The sequence below is a fragment of the Hylobates moloch genome, unplaced genomic scaffold (genome assembly GCF_009828535.3).
Source record: "Hylobates moloch isolate HMO894 unplaced genomic scaffold, HMol_V3 SCAFFOLD_12, whole genome shotgun sequence".
Taxonomy (NCBI): Eukaryota; Metazoa; Chordata; class Mammalia; order Primates; family Hylobatidae; genus Hylobates; species Hylobates moloch.
In genome coordinates, this window is record NW_026652287.1 from 51,314,856 (window position 1) to 51,330,608 (window position 15,753).

At 53.1% G+C, this 15,753-nt stretch overlaps 1 protein-coding gene across 1 annotated transcript in view; it reads right to left on the bottom strand.

The window, feature by feature from the left end:
* PDE4C (phosphodiesterase 4C) overlaps positions 1–2,685 on the bottom strand; it is a 25,964-nt gene extending 23,279 nt beyond the window's left edge. The window contains exon 1 of the mRNA XM_032170138.2: positions 2,429–2,685. Within this exon, the coding sequence (XP_032026029.1) occupies positions 2,429–2,670 (242 nt within the window). The 5' untranslated portion in view covers positions 2,671–2,685. The remainder of the gene's footprint in view (positions 1–2,428) is intronic.
* Between the last annotated feature and the right edge of the window lie 13,068 nt (positions 2,686–15,753).

Below are 15,753 nucleotides of genomic sequence, written 5' to 3' on the forward strand. Positions count from 1 at the left end.
AATAAATACTTGTAGCATAAACAGAGAGCCTCTCCTTCCATCCTTCAGCCACACTGATCCGTTTTCAGCTCCTCACATGCCTGATCCTCTTGAGTCTGAGGCTTTGCACATTCTGTTCCTTCTACTTAGAATACCCTTCTTGCACTTACCCTAGCTGACCTCTTTCCTCCTGCAGGCTAAGCTTAAATGTCACTTCTCCCAAGTGGTCCTCCCTGACTCTCACCCCACTGCTGGGTCTGGAGCCTCCTCTGGGCTTGTTCTCTGATCTTTCCCCATCACCCTGTGCCTTCTCCACCTGGTATGACTGTCTCCACCATCAGCCTTAGGGGACACAGCTTCTTGTCCATGGTTGTGTCTCCAACACAGGGCCTGCCACCCAGTAGGTGCTTAAATGCCTTCTCAACAAAATGCTTGGACCCTCCCATACCTCTGTGATCCATCTAGGGCTGTGGGGAAGCACATTCCCCCAACAGTTTCTAGGGCTGGGTAAAGAGCCACAAGCTGGGGACCCAGTGTGTACCAGGCTCAGGCACAGAATGCTCATCTCTCTGATGAGGACGCTGAGGCTCCGGGAGGCACCACGGCTTGCTCAGTACCACGCAGCAGGTTGGCCTTGGGGCCTGGACTTGAACTCAGTTTCTCTGGGCTTCCCCCTGGGGTAAGACCCTACCCTCACATCAGCACAGAGAAGCACAGTGGGCCACATGCATCCTCATCCACGTATGTGTGACCGCAGTGCATACGATGTGCAGAACGACGTGTGTGTGCACACACACGTGCACAGGGACACCCAATCCACCGTTCCTGCCTCCCAGAGCCAAGCGGGGGCTTCCCCTAGAAGAGCTCATACCAAGGCTCTCTTTGTTCTTTCTTGAAAATGGAAAATCATGAGTCACCAGAAGGGATGGGGCAGGAGGAGCTAGAAGCCAGGGCGGGAGAAGGGGCTCCTGGGTCACCTGAGAACAGCTCCAATCCCTCTGGGCTGTGGGAGCCATCTACCCCAGATGCCTCCCAGGCTGCTGGAGGGCCAGGCTGGGGGCGAGACGCCAGGCTTGCTGATGGAGTCAGAAGCCAGTGGCCCCTAGGGGGTCCACACACCAGGACGCAAGAAAGCCAAGCTCCAGAGCAGGGAAGCAACCCATCCAAGGCCACCCAGCCTGGACTGAAACCTGGGACGCTGGTCCTGCTGACTTGGTTCCCCCTCCAACCTAAGGAGGGCTTGGAGTTCCTGGACCCTCCTCCCTGGCCCTGGAGCCTCCACTTGGTAGCTGGAGACCCTCATGTAGGGCCCCCTGAAGATTCTACATTATCTTTCTATGAGTCTCCTCTGTCTCTGTCCTAACCCCACCCCACTCAACTTACACGAAACAGGAGAAGCAGCCCCTCCTTACTTAAGTGAAAGAAATCTCCTGTGCACGAGCTTCCCAAGGGACTTCCCTTCCTCCTACAGGAGAGCAGGGTGGGGTGAGGGAGTGGGGGTGGGGGAGGGAGCAAGAGAAGACTCCTCCCCCCAACACTGGTGGCAGCCTGCCCTGGCCCTTATATATCTAGAATATATTAAATAGGCCGGGTGCTGTGGCTCACACATGTAATCCTAGTACTTTGAGAGACTAAGGCGGGAGGATCACTTGAGGCCAAGAGTTCAAGACCAGCCTGGGTAACATGGCAAAACCCTGTCTCTAGCAAAAATACAAAAATTAGCCACGCGTGGTGATACGCCCCTGTAGTCCCAGCTACTCGAGACGGAGGTGGGAGGATCGCTTGAGCCTGGGAGGCGGAGGTTGCAGTGAGCCATGATCAAGACACTGCACTTCTACCTGGGCAACAGAATGAGACTCTGTCTCAAAAATAAAAACGTGTGTGTGTGTGTGTGTGTGCGTCTATGTGTGTGTGTATTTATATCCACGCACCCCAGGGTTACCTCGGGTGCTTGAGGTGGTCACAAACTTCCCCCACAGGCCTGCGGACATTCCACAATCCCGAAAACCTTCGGACCCCCAGCTGTGTTAGCACAAGGACAGTCACACTCAGCCACACACCTACAGGCACCACAAGGGGAGACACACCGGCACACCCACAACTACCTGGGACACATGGAATCATACCCAAGCATGAACGTACAGGAGCACCCCAAACACATCTGGTCACTCCAGTCTCACGCGCGCGCGCGCGCGCGCGCACACACACACACACACTCTTTCAGTCCCAACCGCACGTGGGCACACCCGGTCACACAGACCCACAAGCCATGACACCAGCACCCTCAGCTCCACCCCTATGTAGAAATAGCTTTTTCCTTCCAGGCGCCAGCCTCAACCAAGCAGCAGAGACCCCCGCCCCCTGGAGAAGCAAGGACCCTCCCCCACTCCCGCCAGGCCCCGCGCGCCCCTCCCCCGCGCTGCAGGAGGCCCCTGCCCCGGCCACCTACCGCCCGCAGGAGGAAATGGGCCAGGAGAGCCGCGACTTTCTGAGCCCGGGCCGTGGGCTCAGGTCCGGCTCGCGGCAGCCCGCGGACTTGTCCGGATCCGAATAGAAGCGCTGTTGGATGCGGATGGGGCGACGGGGTTGCCGCCACAGGTGCTTCGGGGCTCTGGTCATGCTGTGGCGGCCGCGAGAGCGACTCAACCTGCTGCACGCCTCTGCCCCTTCGCCGACCCCCAGGGTCTCCATGCGCCAGAGAAAGGGGTCTGGGATAGCAGGGAGCAGGACTCGTCCCCGTGAGCGGGCGCCGAGGAGCGTCTGCTCCCGGGTCCGGCCCAGGGCCGGGAGTGGAGGCAACAGCGAGGAGCTGTCCGCGCCGGAGGTGCTGAAGCGGGAGAAGGTGGAACGGGGGCTCAAGGTGGGGCCGACACCGAGGAGCTGTCGATGCCCAGATGGTGCTGAAGGGTAGAACAGGGGAGAAGAACGTGGCGAGGGGTGTTGAAGCTAGGCGCTGAAGAGACCTCCCCCGCCCACTAGCCCCGAAAACCGTCTGCCGTCCCCTGTAGCGCTGCATGGAAAAGAACCAAGACAAGGACTTGGAGTGGAGAAGACAGAAATTGTCCACTGGTCGCTGCTAAATGGAGGGCAAGGAGACAGGGTCTCAGGAGACCCCCGGGGCCGAGACGCTGTCCCTCGCACCGTGTTGAAAGAGAAAAATGTAGCTTTAGGGTCTCCGGGTGGATGAGACAGCGAAGAGCTGTCCGCGACCTGATGGTGCTGAAAGCAGGGGAGGGAGACTGGGGTTCAGGAGCACCCCCAGACCAGGGCGTCATCCGCCCAGGAGGTGCTGAAACATGAGCAGTGACGGGCCCTCAACCTTCCCCAGCAACAATGGCAACAAGGAGTCTGGAAGCAGTCAAGGTTCTGGTCTTCGGAGGTACGTACAGATAGCAGTCTTTCTGCCAAGCCCAGGAAGGGAGGCTCTGCGGTTCAGCCCCAGAAGGGATCTCTTTGGAGCCCTAAAACCCCCACCCATGCCAGGCAGGGATATGAGAAGGACAGGGAAATTGGAAAGGCTGTGACGGGGCTCCCATATCTGGGATGGGCACACAGAGGCTACCTCTGGCCAGAGCTCCAAACAGCTACCAGTAGGGATGGGCAAAGAGGGGAAGTCAGGTCCCTCTAAGAAACATCCTAGTTCTGCTTCTAAGACCCTCCCCACCCCAAAGCCATGCTGCAGCTGAGTTGGGGGAGGACTGACAGAAAACCCACCTTTTGTGGAAGCTCAGGACAGGCAGGAGGGGTATCTCTGAGACTCTCGTGCTTTTAAAGCCACACCAACACTCAGACCCTCAGCGGAAATGGCAGGATCTCATTCGCCCTGAGAAAGGCCGAGGCCCCACCTCACAGCCACGATTCCTGCCCTCAAACCCCAGGCCTACCCCTCCCTCCCAGTTCTGGAAGCTCAAGTCCCCACCCACCAGGCATCTTAGTCTCAGGGGTAATTTCCTGGGAAGTGCAAGGATGGGTGAGAACATTTTCCATCATGGTTAACTGAAGTAGGCATGAACAGCAGCAGGGCTGGGCGGGTGAGTGTGGTGCAGAAAGAGGTGAGATTTTGTACTCCCAGGGTCATGACTTGGTGGAGGCCTCCTGTGGGCTCTGGGCTTGGGCAGGGAGGCATTTAGGGCCATTAGGGTGCCTCTTGCCGCATCAGATTTGGGAAGAGCCCCGATGTTTTTGGAAGTCTCAGAAGCACTCAACAAGGTCTTTCCCATGGAGACCATCTCCCAGTGACCCCAGCCATGTCCCCAGGTTAGAGAAAAGGAAAACATTTGGGCCAGGATGTCAGACAGACTGAATTCAAGCCCCAGTACCATCATGTCTTGCTGTGTGACGTATGACAAATGACTCCCTCTCTGTTCTATGCTTGGGTGGTTCAGTCCCTGTTCTCCACCCCCCCACCACCTCCAAGAACTGACTGTGGGAGACAACTTGGCTCAATGGTGAGGGACATGGTCACTGGCTGGCTCTGTCACTTCCCCTCCCAAAGCCTTTTTTAAAAATATTCTAGAAAAGAGGAATAACAATGGTGTCTCCAACTCTTGGCATCATTGCAAGGACTAAAAGTGATGTCAGATGTAAAGGATCTGAGACCAGGAGCTGTGCATACCTGTGCCCCCTCTCCCCAGCTCCTGCTAGCATCCACCAACAACTGGTGTGTCTAGTTTGTTTGTTTGTTTGTTTGTTTGAGACAGAGTCTCACTGTGTCGCCCAGGCTGGAATGCAATGGTGCGATCTCGGCTCACTGCAACCTCTGCCTCCCAGATTCAAGTGATTATCCTGCCTCAGTCTCCCAAGTAGCTGGGATTACAAGTACTAGCCACCACACCCAGCTAATTTTTGTATTTTTAGTAGAGACGCAGTTTCACCATGTTGTCCAGGCTGGTCTCGAACTCCTGACCTCAGGTGCTCCACCCGCCTCGGCCTCCAAAAGTGCTGGGATTACAGGCGTGAGCCACCATGCCCAGCCCTGGTGGTGTGTCTACTTCGTAAATGTCATCCAAATCTTCTCACTTCTCTCCAGCCCACGGCTCCCACCCTGGTCCAAGCACCAGTATCTCCTGCCCAGACACTGCCCAAGCCTCCTTCCTAGTCTCCTTGGTCTCCTTCCACTCCTATTCCTGACAGTCAATGCTCCACAACAGCAACCACAGGGAAATTTTTAATGCCAATATTGACTCTGTCTCTGGAAAACACACCTCTCACTCTCCAGGGCACCCCATGAGGTCTGGTGTGTGGTTTCAGCTCCTGCCTACTTCCCGGGGCTCCCCTCCCACCCTCCAGCCACACTGATCTGTTTTCAGCTCCTGACACACCTGATCCTCTTGAGACTGAGGCTTTATACATTCTGTTCCTTCTGCTTGGAATGCCCTTCCCTGCCCTCCCACTGGTTGACTTCTCTTCATCCCTCAGGCTAAGGATTTGTTTTACTGCTTTTTGTTTGTTTGTTTGTTTTGTTTTGTTTGTTTTGAGACGGAGTCACCCAGGCTGGAGTGCAGTGGTGCGATCTCAGCTCACTGCAGGCTCCGCCTCCCGGGTTCACGGCATTCTCCTGCCTCAGCCTCCTGAGTAGCTGGGACTACAGGCACCCACCACCATGCCTGGCTAATTTTTTTGTATTTTTAGTAGAGACGGAGTTTCACCATGTTAGCCAGGATGGTCTCGATCTCCTGACCTCATGATCCACCCACCTCGGCCTCCCATAGTGCTGGGACAACAGGAGTGAGCCACTGCACCCGGCCTGTTTTTATTTTTTTAAGACGGTGTCTTGCTCTGTCACCCAGGCTGGAGTGCAGTGGTGCAAACTCGGCTCACTGCAACCTCCACCTCCCGGGTTCAAACAATTCTGCTCCTGAGTAGCTGGGACTACAGGTGCGCGCCACAACTAATTTTTGTATTTTTAGTAGAGACAGGGTTTCACCATGTTGACCAGGCTGGTCTGGAACTCCTGATCTCAAGTGATGGACAGGCCTCGGCCACCCAAAGTGCTGGGATTACAGGCATCAGCCACCACACCCAGGCCCTCAGGCTAAGTTTAAATGCCACTTCTTCCAGGTAGTCCTCCCTGAGCCCCCTCGATGCGAGGTCAGGAGCCTCCTCCGGGCTCCTCTGGTCTTCTCCATCACAGCATGATTACTTTGTCCTGTCTCTGCCTGGTATGATCTGTCTCCAGCATCAGCCTGTGGGCACCTCCTTGTGCATGGTTGTGTGCCCACTGTGTGCCCAGTACAGGCCTGGCACACAGCGGGTGCTAACTTAATAAATGCTTTCTGGATGAGGTCAAGAAGGGTTCAGATGGACGAACTGCTCTTCCTCTCCTGGGGCCGGCCCCTTTAATCCCCATCAGCCTTCTCACCTATCTGGGACCACGCTGTCTTTTCTCTGTCCCTTAAGCCTCAGTGGTGAACACCACATGGGTACTGGGCTCGACCTCTCCAGGTGGCACAAGGTGGCTCGGCAGCGATGGCAGCAATGGGGTCCCCAAGAAGCCTCTCTGGATGATACCACCACCAAGGGGGCTCACAGGGGCCAAGCCAGAATCCACCAACTCCCAGACCCACTGGAAGAAACCAGAAAGACATGAGCAAGTTCTTGGTCATGGGACCTCTCTAGGACCCTGAAATGCCCTCACCCAGACATCTGGACTGGCCCAGAGAGCTGTATCTCAGTCCTACTCTCCTGAGTGAATTTACCTCTCTGAGCCTCAGTTTCCTCATCTGTGAAGTAGGGATCTCAAACGTGGGGGGATATAAATAGTGCCTGGTCCAGGCCAGGCACTGTGGCTCGTGCCTGTAATCCCAGCACTTTGGGAGGCCAAGGTGGGAGGATCACCTGAGGTCGGGAGTTCGAGACCAGCCTGACCAATATGGAGAAACCCCACCTCTACTAAAAATACAACATTAGCCGGGCGTGGTGGCACATGCCTGTAATCCCAGCTACTCCGGAGGCTGAAGCAGAAGAATCGCTTGAACCTGGGAGGTGGAGGTTGCAGTGAGCCGAGATTATGCCATTGCACTCCAGCCTGGGCAACAAGAGCGAAATTCCATCTCAAAAATAAAAAATATAAATAAATAAATAGTGCCTGGTCCAGCCAGGCCCGGTGGCTCACGCCTGTAATCCCAGCACTTTGGGAGGCTGAGGCGGGTGGATCACGAGGTCAGGAGATCAAGACCATCCTGGCTAACATGATGAGACCCCATCTCGACTAAAAATGCAAAAAAATTAGCCGGGCATGGTGGCGGGCGCCTGTAGTCCCAACTACTCAAGAGGCTGAGGCAGGAGAATGGTGTGAACCCGGGAGGTGGAGCTTGCAGTGAGCTGAGATCGGGCCACTGCACTCCAGCCTGGGTGACAGAGCGAGACTCCGTCTCAAAAAAAAAAAAAAAAAAGTGCCTGGTCCACAGTACACATTGCAGAAATATTTATTTATTAACTAATAATAGCATGCTCAGTAGGGCACAGTGGCTCATGCCCATAATCCCAACACTTTGAAAGGGTGGTTTGACCCCAGGAGTTCTAGACGAGCTTGGGTAAAATAGTGAGACCCCATCTCTACAAAAAATAAACAAAATTAGCCAGGCATCGTAGTGTATGCCTGTAACCCCAGCTACTCAGGAGGCTGAGGTGGGAGGACTGCTTCAGCCCAGAAGGTCAAGGCTGTAGTGAGCCAAGATCATGCCACTGTACTTCAGCTTGGGTGACAGAGTGAGACCCTGTATCTCTCTCTCTCTTTTTTTCGAGATGGAGTCTCGCTCTGTCAACCACATTGTAGTGCAGTGGCACAATCTCGCCTTACTGCAACCTCCGCCTCCCGGGTTCAAGTGATTCTCCTGCCTCAGCCTCCTGAGTAGCTGGGATTACAGGTGCCCACCACCAGGCCTGGCTAATTTTTTTGTATTTTTAGTAGAGAGGGGTTTTCACCATGTTGGCCAGACTGGTCTCAAACTCCTGACCTCAGGTGATCTGCCCAGCTCGGCCTCCCAAAGTGTGGGGATTACAGGCGTGAGCCACTGCACCCAGCAGAGACCCTGTCTCTAAAAATAAAAATAAATAAAATAGTATGTTTATTTTTATAACATATTATATGCTGTATAATGCTATTTATTATAATGCTATGCACCATAATGATATTCTATCGTATATTTTTTCTTACATTTGAGATCCCAATATATTATTTATTAAAATATAAAAGTAAGGCCCAGCACAGTGGTTCATGCCTGTAATCCCAACACTTTGGGAGGCCAAGGCAGGTGGATCACGAGGTCAGGAGTTCGAGACCAGCCTGGCCAACATAGTGAAACCTCGTCTCTACTAAAAACACAAAAATTAGCCGGGTGTGGTGGCACGCGCCCATAGTCCCAGCTACTCAGGAGGCTAAGGCAGGAGAATCACTTGAACCTGGGAGGCGGAGGTTGCAGTGAGTGGAGACCACACCATTGCACTCCAGCCTGGGTGACAGAGCAAGACCCTGTCTCAAAAAAAAAAAAAGTAAAACAATAAAACATGCAGTAAACAAGCAAATGAGTAATAACGATAGTACTAATGGCTAACATTTTCTGCACAATCACCCTGTATAAATGCTGTTCCAATAGTACACGGATGGGCTCATGAAGGTATAATGAAGCCATTTAGCACCATTATTTCCATTTAACAAAGGAGGAAATGAAGGCTCAGAGGTTAAGTAACTAAAGCCCAAGGTTGCAATTCGTAAATAAAAGCAATTCTGAGCTTCAGTGCCGAGTTCCTTGAAGGAAGAATTGAATGGGAGAAGCTAAATGAGATGCTGTTTCCAAGCAGGCACTGGGTAAATGCTGGATACATTTTAAGAACAGGCAGAATCAGGCTGAATGGATGCGTTGGGAGTGTGAGCTCTTCAGCGCAACAGATCTGGGTTTAATCCAGGCCACCTGGTCTAGTGCAAGCGGGCCTCAGTTTGCCCATCTGGGAAATGGAGACGAAAGGGGTACGGATCCCTCAGAGGTGTTGATGATAAAACAATGGGACCCACGTGCGCCAGACACAGGCTGTGTGCTGTCCGCGGTGCTGACCCCAGAACGGGCACAAAACTGGAACTCACAGCTTTGGGGTAAGGGGATCAGAGAAGACAAATGTGGAGATGGGAGAGGTGGGGTTCAAAGAGATGGCCCAGTCTTCCCCTACTGTCCTCCTGAGCCTCACCAATGAGCCTATCTGCACCACCAGACTGAGCATTAAAACTGGGAAACTGGCCGGGCGCGGTAGCTCAAGCCTGTAATCCCAGCACTTTGGGAGGCCGAGGCGGGCGGATCACGAGGTCAGGAGATCGAGACCATCCTGACTAACACGGTGAAACCCCGTCTCTACTAAAAATACAAAAAAATTAGCCGGGCATGTTGGCGGGTGCCTGTAGTCCCAGCTACTCGGGAGGCTGAGGCAGGAGAATGGCGTGAACCCGGGAGGCGGAGCTTGCAGTGAGCCGGGATGCGCCACTGCACTCCAGCCTGGGCGACAGAGCAAGACTCCGTCTCAAAAAAAAAAAAAAAACAAAAACAAAAAACAAAAAAAAAAAAAAAACTGGGAAACTGGCCAGGCGCGGTGGCTCACGCCTGTAATTCCAGTACTTTGGGAGTCTGAGGCAGGCGGATTGCTTAAGGTCAGGAGTTCGAGACCAGCCTGACCAACATGGCAAAACCCTGTCTCTACTAAAAATACAAAAATTAGCCGAGCATGGCGCTTTGCACCTGTAATCCCAGCTACTCGGGAGGCTGAGGAAGGAGAATTGCTTGAACCCAGGAGGTGGAGGTTGCAGTGGAAAGATCTGGGCAACAGATCTGGGCAACAGCACTCAGGCTGGAGTGCAATGGTGTGGTCTCCACTCACTGCAACCTGTGCCTCCTGGGTTCAAGTGATTCTCCTGCCTCAGCCTCCCGAGTAGCTGGGACTACAGACACGTAGTCCCCATCTGAAAAAATAAAAAAGTAAAAATAAAAATAAAAAAGCTGGGAAACTGCCAGGCATGGTGGCTTATGCCTGTAGTCCCAGCACGTTCGGAGGCTGAGGCCAAAAGTGAGTTCAAAACCAGCCTGGGCACCCTGTCGCTACAAAACATTTTATAAATTAGCCAGGTGTGGTGGTACATGTGCCTGTAGTTCCAGCTCCCAAGGAGGCTGAGGCAGGAGGATTGCTTGAGCCCAGGAGGTTGAGACTGCAATGAGCTAAGATTGCGCCACTGCTCTTCAGCCTGGCTTACAGAGGGAAACTCTGTCAAAAAAAAAAAGGGGGGGGCTGGGCACAGTGGTTCATGCCTATAATCCCAGCACTTTGGGAAGCCGAGGTGGGTGGATCACGAGGTCAAGAGATCGAGACCAGCCCGGCCAACATGTTGAAACCCCATCTCTACTGAAAATACAAAAATTAGCTGGGCCTGGTGGTGCGCACCTGTAGTCCCAGCTACTTGGCAGGCTGAGGCAGGAGGATCGCTTGATCCCAGGAGGCAGAGGTTGCAGTGAGCCGAGATCATGCCACTGCACTCCAGCCTGGCGACAGGGGAAAACTGAGGTCCAAGACCATGCCGCTAATCAGGACCAGAGCCAGGGCAAAGTGGGGTGGGAGGAAGAGGGTGAGAAGAATGGATGTGAGTTGAACTTGAACTTCTGTGTGTGTGAGGGATGCAGCATAGCTCGTTTCCTTGCCTGTGAGTGGGGGGTCCTCTGACTCTCATGTTGTGGAGGAAGACATCAAAGCTTGGAGAGAAAATGACCCGCTTGCTGGGAGTCACACAGCTGGGGGCTTGAGCCACGCTCAGATCTCATCCTTCTAGGACTGTTCCCCACATTTGAGCACAACTCGTCCCCACCCTCTCCCAGGGGCACCTGAATTTGAAGGCAGAAATGTAAGTGCTCTACAAGAGGCCTCCCTCGGGAGAGTTCCTGGTAGCTGGGAGGGTGTGTCGGGAAGGAAGAGGGTGGGGTGCGTGGGGACAGTGAGCACCTCCCAGATATGAGGCCCCTGAGATGTCAGCTGCTCATTTTCTTTTTTCTTTCCTTTTTTTTTTTTTTTTTTTTTTTTTGAGATGGAGTCTCACTCTGTCTCCCAGGCTGGAGTGCAGTGGCGCAATCTTGGCTCACTGCAAGCTCCGCCTCCTGGGTTCACACCATTCTCCTGCCTCAGTTTCCCGAGTAGCTGGGACTACAGGCACCCACCACCATGCCCGGCTAATTTTTTTGTATTTTTAGTCGAGACGCGGTTTCACCATGTTAGCCTGGATGGTCTCGATCTCCTGACCTCATGATCCGCCCGCCTTGTCCTCCCAAAGTGCTGGGATTACAGGCATGAGCCACCGCGCCCGGCCAAGACAGGGTCTTTCTCTGTCACCCAGGCTGGAGTGTGCAGTGATGCAGTCTTAACTCACTGCAGCCTTGACCTCCCAAGCTCAAGGATCCTCCCACCTCAGCCTCCCAAGTAGCTGGGACTAGAGTCACACACAATTCCCAGCTAATTTTTGTATTTTTTGTAGAGACAGGATCTCACTATGCTGCCCAGGCTGGTCTTGAAATCCTGGGCTCAAGCGATCCACAAGCCTCAGCTTCCCAAAGTGCTGGGATTCCAGGCTTGAGCCATGGCGCTGGGCTTGTCTGCCTATTTTCATGCTGGGAAAACAAGGTTCCAGATGGGAGAACTCCCTGCACACATTCCTATTTGTTCATGTATTCATTGAACAAATGCAAAAAAATAGTTCCCCTTGTGTTAGGAAGAAAAGAAAACTGGACAAGAGTCTGGGAATGAGGGAGTGGATCATGTTGCTGGGGTGAGTTAGGGAATTTTCTGAGGAGGTAACTTTGAGCCGAGGCCTGAAAGAGGAGAATGAGCTGGCCGGGAGAAAGCTAGGGGAACAGCATACCAGGCAGAAGGAACAGCACCCACGAAGGCCTGGAGGTGGCAACAAGTTGGTAGGTTTAAGGAATGGGAGTTGGTAAGCCAGGCACTGTGGCTCACGCCTGTAATCCCAGCACTTTGGGAGGCCGAGGCAGGCAGATCACCTGAGGTCAGTAATTCAAGACCAGCCTGGCCAACATAGTGAAACCCTTGTCTCTACAAAAATACAAAAATTACATGGGTGTGGTGTTGCGTGCCTGTAAGCCCACCTACTCGGGAGGCTGAGGGAAGATAATTATTTATGCCCGGGAGGCGGAGGCTGCAGTAAGCCGAGGTTGCACTGTTGCACTCTAGCCTGGGCAACAAAAAGAGACCCCATCTCAAAAAAAAAAAAAAAAAGCCAGGCGCACAGTGGCTCACACCTGTAATCCCAGCATTTTGGGAGGCCGAGGCGGGTGGATTGCCTGAGTTCAGGAGTTCAAGACCAACCTGGCCAGCATGGTGAAACCCTGTCTCTACTAAAAATACAAAAAAATTAGCCAGGCGTGGTGGCATGGGGCAGTAATCCCAGCTACTTGGGAGGCTGATGTAGGGGAATTGCTTGAACCAGGGAGGTGGAGGTTGCAGAGAGCTGAGATCGCACCACTGCACTCCAGCCTGGGCCACAGAGCAAGACTTTCACCTCAAAAAAAAAAAAAAAAGAATGGGAATTGGGAGCCAAGGGCCAGGGTGGAGGGAAGTTCGTTGCTTCAGGCACTGGGTGAGGACTTGGGATTTGATTCTGGGAGAATGTTGAGGTTTTGAGGAATGTGATCTACTTGGGGATTATAGGAAGCCTGCTGTGGCCGATTTGGGGAGCAGGGCCTATCCCTGGGGCAGAGGCTAGAGCAGTGGTCAGGTGAGATATGGACCAGAACAGGGCCTGTAAGTGGATCTGAGATATGTTTTGGGGGCTGAAAGACAGGCCATAGCCACGGGGTGTGGGAAAGAGAAGATTCAAGGGTACCTGGTGATTTTGTTGTTGTTTTTTTTTTTTTGAGACAGAATTTCGCCCTTGTTGCCCAGGCCGTAGTGCAATGGCACAGTCTCACTGCAACCTCTGCCTCCCATTTTCAAGCAATTTTTCTGCCTCAGCCTCCCGAGTAGCTGGGATTACAGGTGCCCACCACCGTGCCCAATTAATTGTATTTTTAGCAGAGACAGGATTTCACCATGTTGGCCAGGCTGGTCTCGAACTCCTGACCTCAAGGGATCCACCCACCTAGGCCTCCCAAAGTGCTAAGATTACAGGCATGAGCCACCACGCCTGGCTGTGACTGGTGATTATTAAGCATGATTACTTGTTTTTCAGAAAGCCAGGAGTCACACAGTTACCTGGGGAATGGGGCTGCCATTACTTGCATGGGGAAAACTGGAAGGAAGCACCAGGCTTTGGGTGGGTTCCAATTTCGCTGGAGCATCACATGAGTCCCAGATGGAGCCAATGGAGGCGGCTGAATGTTTGGATCTGGAATTATGAGGGATCTGGCTCAACTGAAGGTGAAACAGACCTAACAGGTCTGGGGGCAGTTGCCAGCATCTGGCTGTTGGTCAGATGCGGGGGTGCTCCCAAGAGCCCTGATTCCTGGGACCCAGCCGGCTATCCCTCCCCCATCTGGAGTGGAATGGGGTAAGGATGGGGCTCCCAGGGACTAGGGATGGAGTATAGGGGGGTGTCCTCTGGTCTCAGCTGCAGCACACATCAACCTGCCACTCCTGATTTTTTATCTTTTATTTTTGAGACAAAGTCTCGCTCTGTTGCCCAGGCTGGAGTGCAGTGGTGCCATCTCGGCTCACTCCCTGTTTCATGTGATTCTCCCACCTCAGCCTCCTGAGTAGCTGGGATTACAGGCGCCCACCATGATGCCAGGCTAATCTTTTTTTTTTTTTTTTTTTTTTCTTATTTTTAGTAGAGACGGGGTTTCACCCTGTTGGCCAGGCTGGTCTCTAACTCCTGGCCTCAAGTAATCCACCTACCTCGGCCTAAAGTGCTGGGATTACAGGCATGAACTGCTGCACCTGGCCCTGCTACTCCTGATTAATTGCCCTCCTCATTAAGAAGCTCGGATGGGGATGGAGGGCCTGATGGGGGGCTTCTGGGTGGGGAAGGCCCTCGTAGGAGACCCAGAGCTCCCTCCCCTTTGTTTTTTGTTTTGTTTTGTTTTGTTTTGAGATGGCGTCTCATTCTGTCACCCAGGCTGGAGTGCAGTGGCGCAGTCACAGCTCACTGCAGCCTCGGCCCCCTGGGATCATGCAATCCTCCCACCTTAGCCTCCCAAAGTTCTGAGATTACAGGCAAGCACCACCACACCCAGCTGAGAGCTCCCTTTTGTTGTTGTTGGGTTTTTTGTTGTTGTTGTTGTTGTTTTGTTTGTTTGTTTTGTTTTTTGAGACAGGGTTTCGCTCTTGTCGCCCGGGTTGGAGTGCAATGACGCGATCTTGGCTCAACGCAACCTCCTGCCTCAGCCGCCCGAGTAGCTGGGATTACAGTCATGCACCACCACACCCAGGTAATTTTGTATTGTTAGTAGAGATGGGGTTTCTCCATGTCAATCAGGCTGGTCTCAAACTCACGACCTCAGGTGATCCACCTGCCTCGGCCTCCCACACTGCTAGGATTACAGGCATGAGCCACAGTGACCAGCCTTTTTTTTTCTTTTTCTTTCTTTCTTTTTTTCTTTTTTTTTTTTCTGTTGAGATGGAGTCTCGCTCTGTCGCCCAGGCTGGAGTGCAGTGGCGCAATATTGTCTCACTGCAACCTCTGCCTCCCAGGCTCAGGTGATCTTCCTGCCTCAGCATCCCGAGTAGCTGGGACTGCAGGCGCATGCCACCACGCACTGCTAATTTTTTGTATTTGTAGTAGAGACAGGGTTTCACCATGTTGGCCAGGATGGTCTCGATCTCTTGACCTCATGATCCGCCTGCCGTGGCCTCCCAAAGTGCTGAGATTACAAGCATGAGCCACTGTGCCCAGCCTGTTGTTGGTTTTTTGTTTGTTTGTTTGTTTGTTTGAGACAGAGTCTCACTCTGTTGCCCATGCTGGAGTGCAGTGGCACAATCTCGGCTCACTGCAACCTCCACCTCCTGGGTTCAAGCAATTCTCCTGCCTCAGCCTCCCAGGTAGCTAGGATTACAGGTGCCTGTCACAACACCCAGCTTATTTTTTGTATTTTTAGTAGAGACAGGGTTTCTCCATGTTGGCGAGGCTGGTCTCGAACTCCTATCCTCAGGTGATCCACCTGCCTCAGCCTCCCAAAGTGCTGGGATTACATGTGTGAGCCACCGTGCCTGGCCTCTTTGCTGTTCCTTAAACCTGCCTCGGGGCCTTTGCATGTGCTGTGCCATCTGCCGGGAACACCCTTCCCCCGGCTGTTAAAATGGCTAGCTGCTTGTTTCCATCCATACTTCAGCTAAAATGTCAACTCCCTGGAGAAGGCCCTCCTGTCCAGTTCGAGCAGTCTCATGAGCGCTCACCCACCCCCACATTTTCTCTTTTCTCTTGCCTTAACATCTGTCTCATGAGCCCTGTCATTTCGGGGCCTGTCACTGCAGTTCTGTGTCCTACACACTCAAGCATGTGGCTTGGCACACAGCGGGTGCCCATATGCAGGGGAAATGACTGATGCTGTGAGCTGAGTGTGGGAGAGGTCATCAGAAGATCTTTTATTTATTTATTATTATCATTATTTTTTGAGACGGAGTCTCGCTCTGTTGCCCAGGCTGGAGTGCAGTGGCGCAATCTCAGCTCACTGCAAACTTCACCTCCCAGGTTCAAACGATTCTACTGCCTCAGCCTCCCGAGTAGGTGGGATTACAGGCACCTGCCACCTGCCCAGCTAATTTTTTTTTTTTTTTTTTTTGAGACAGAGTCTTACT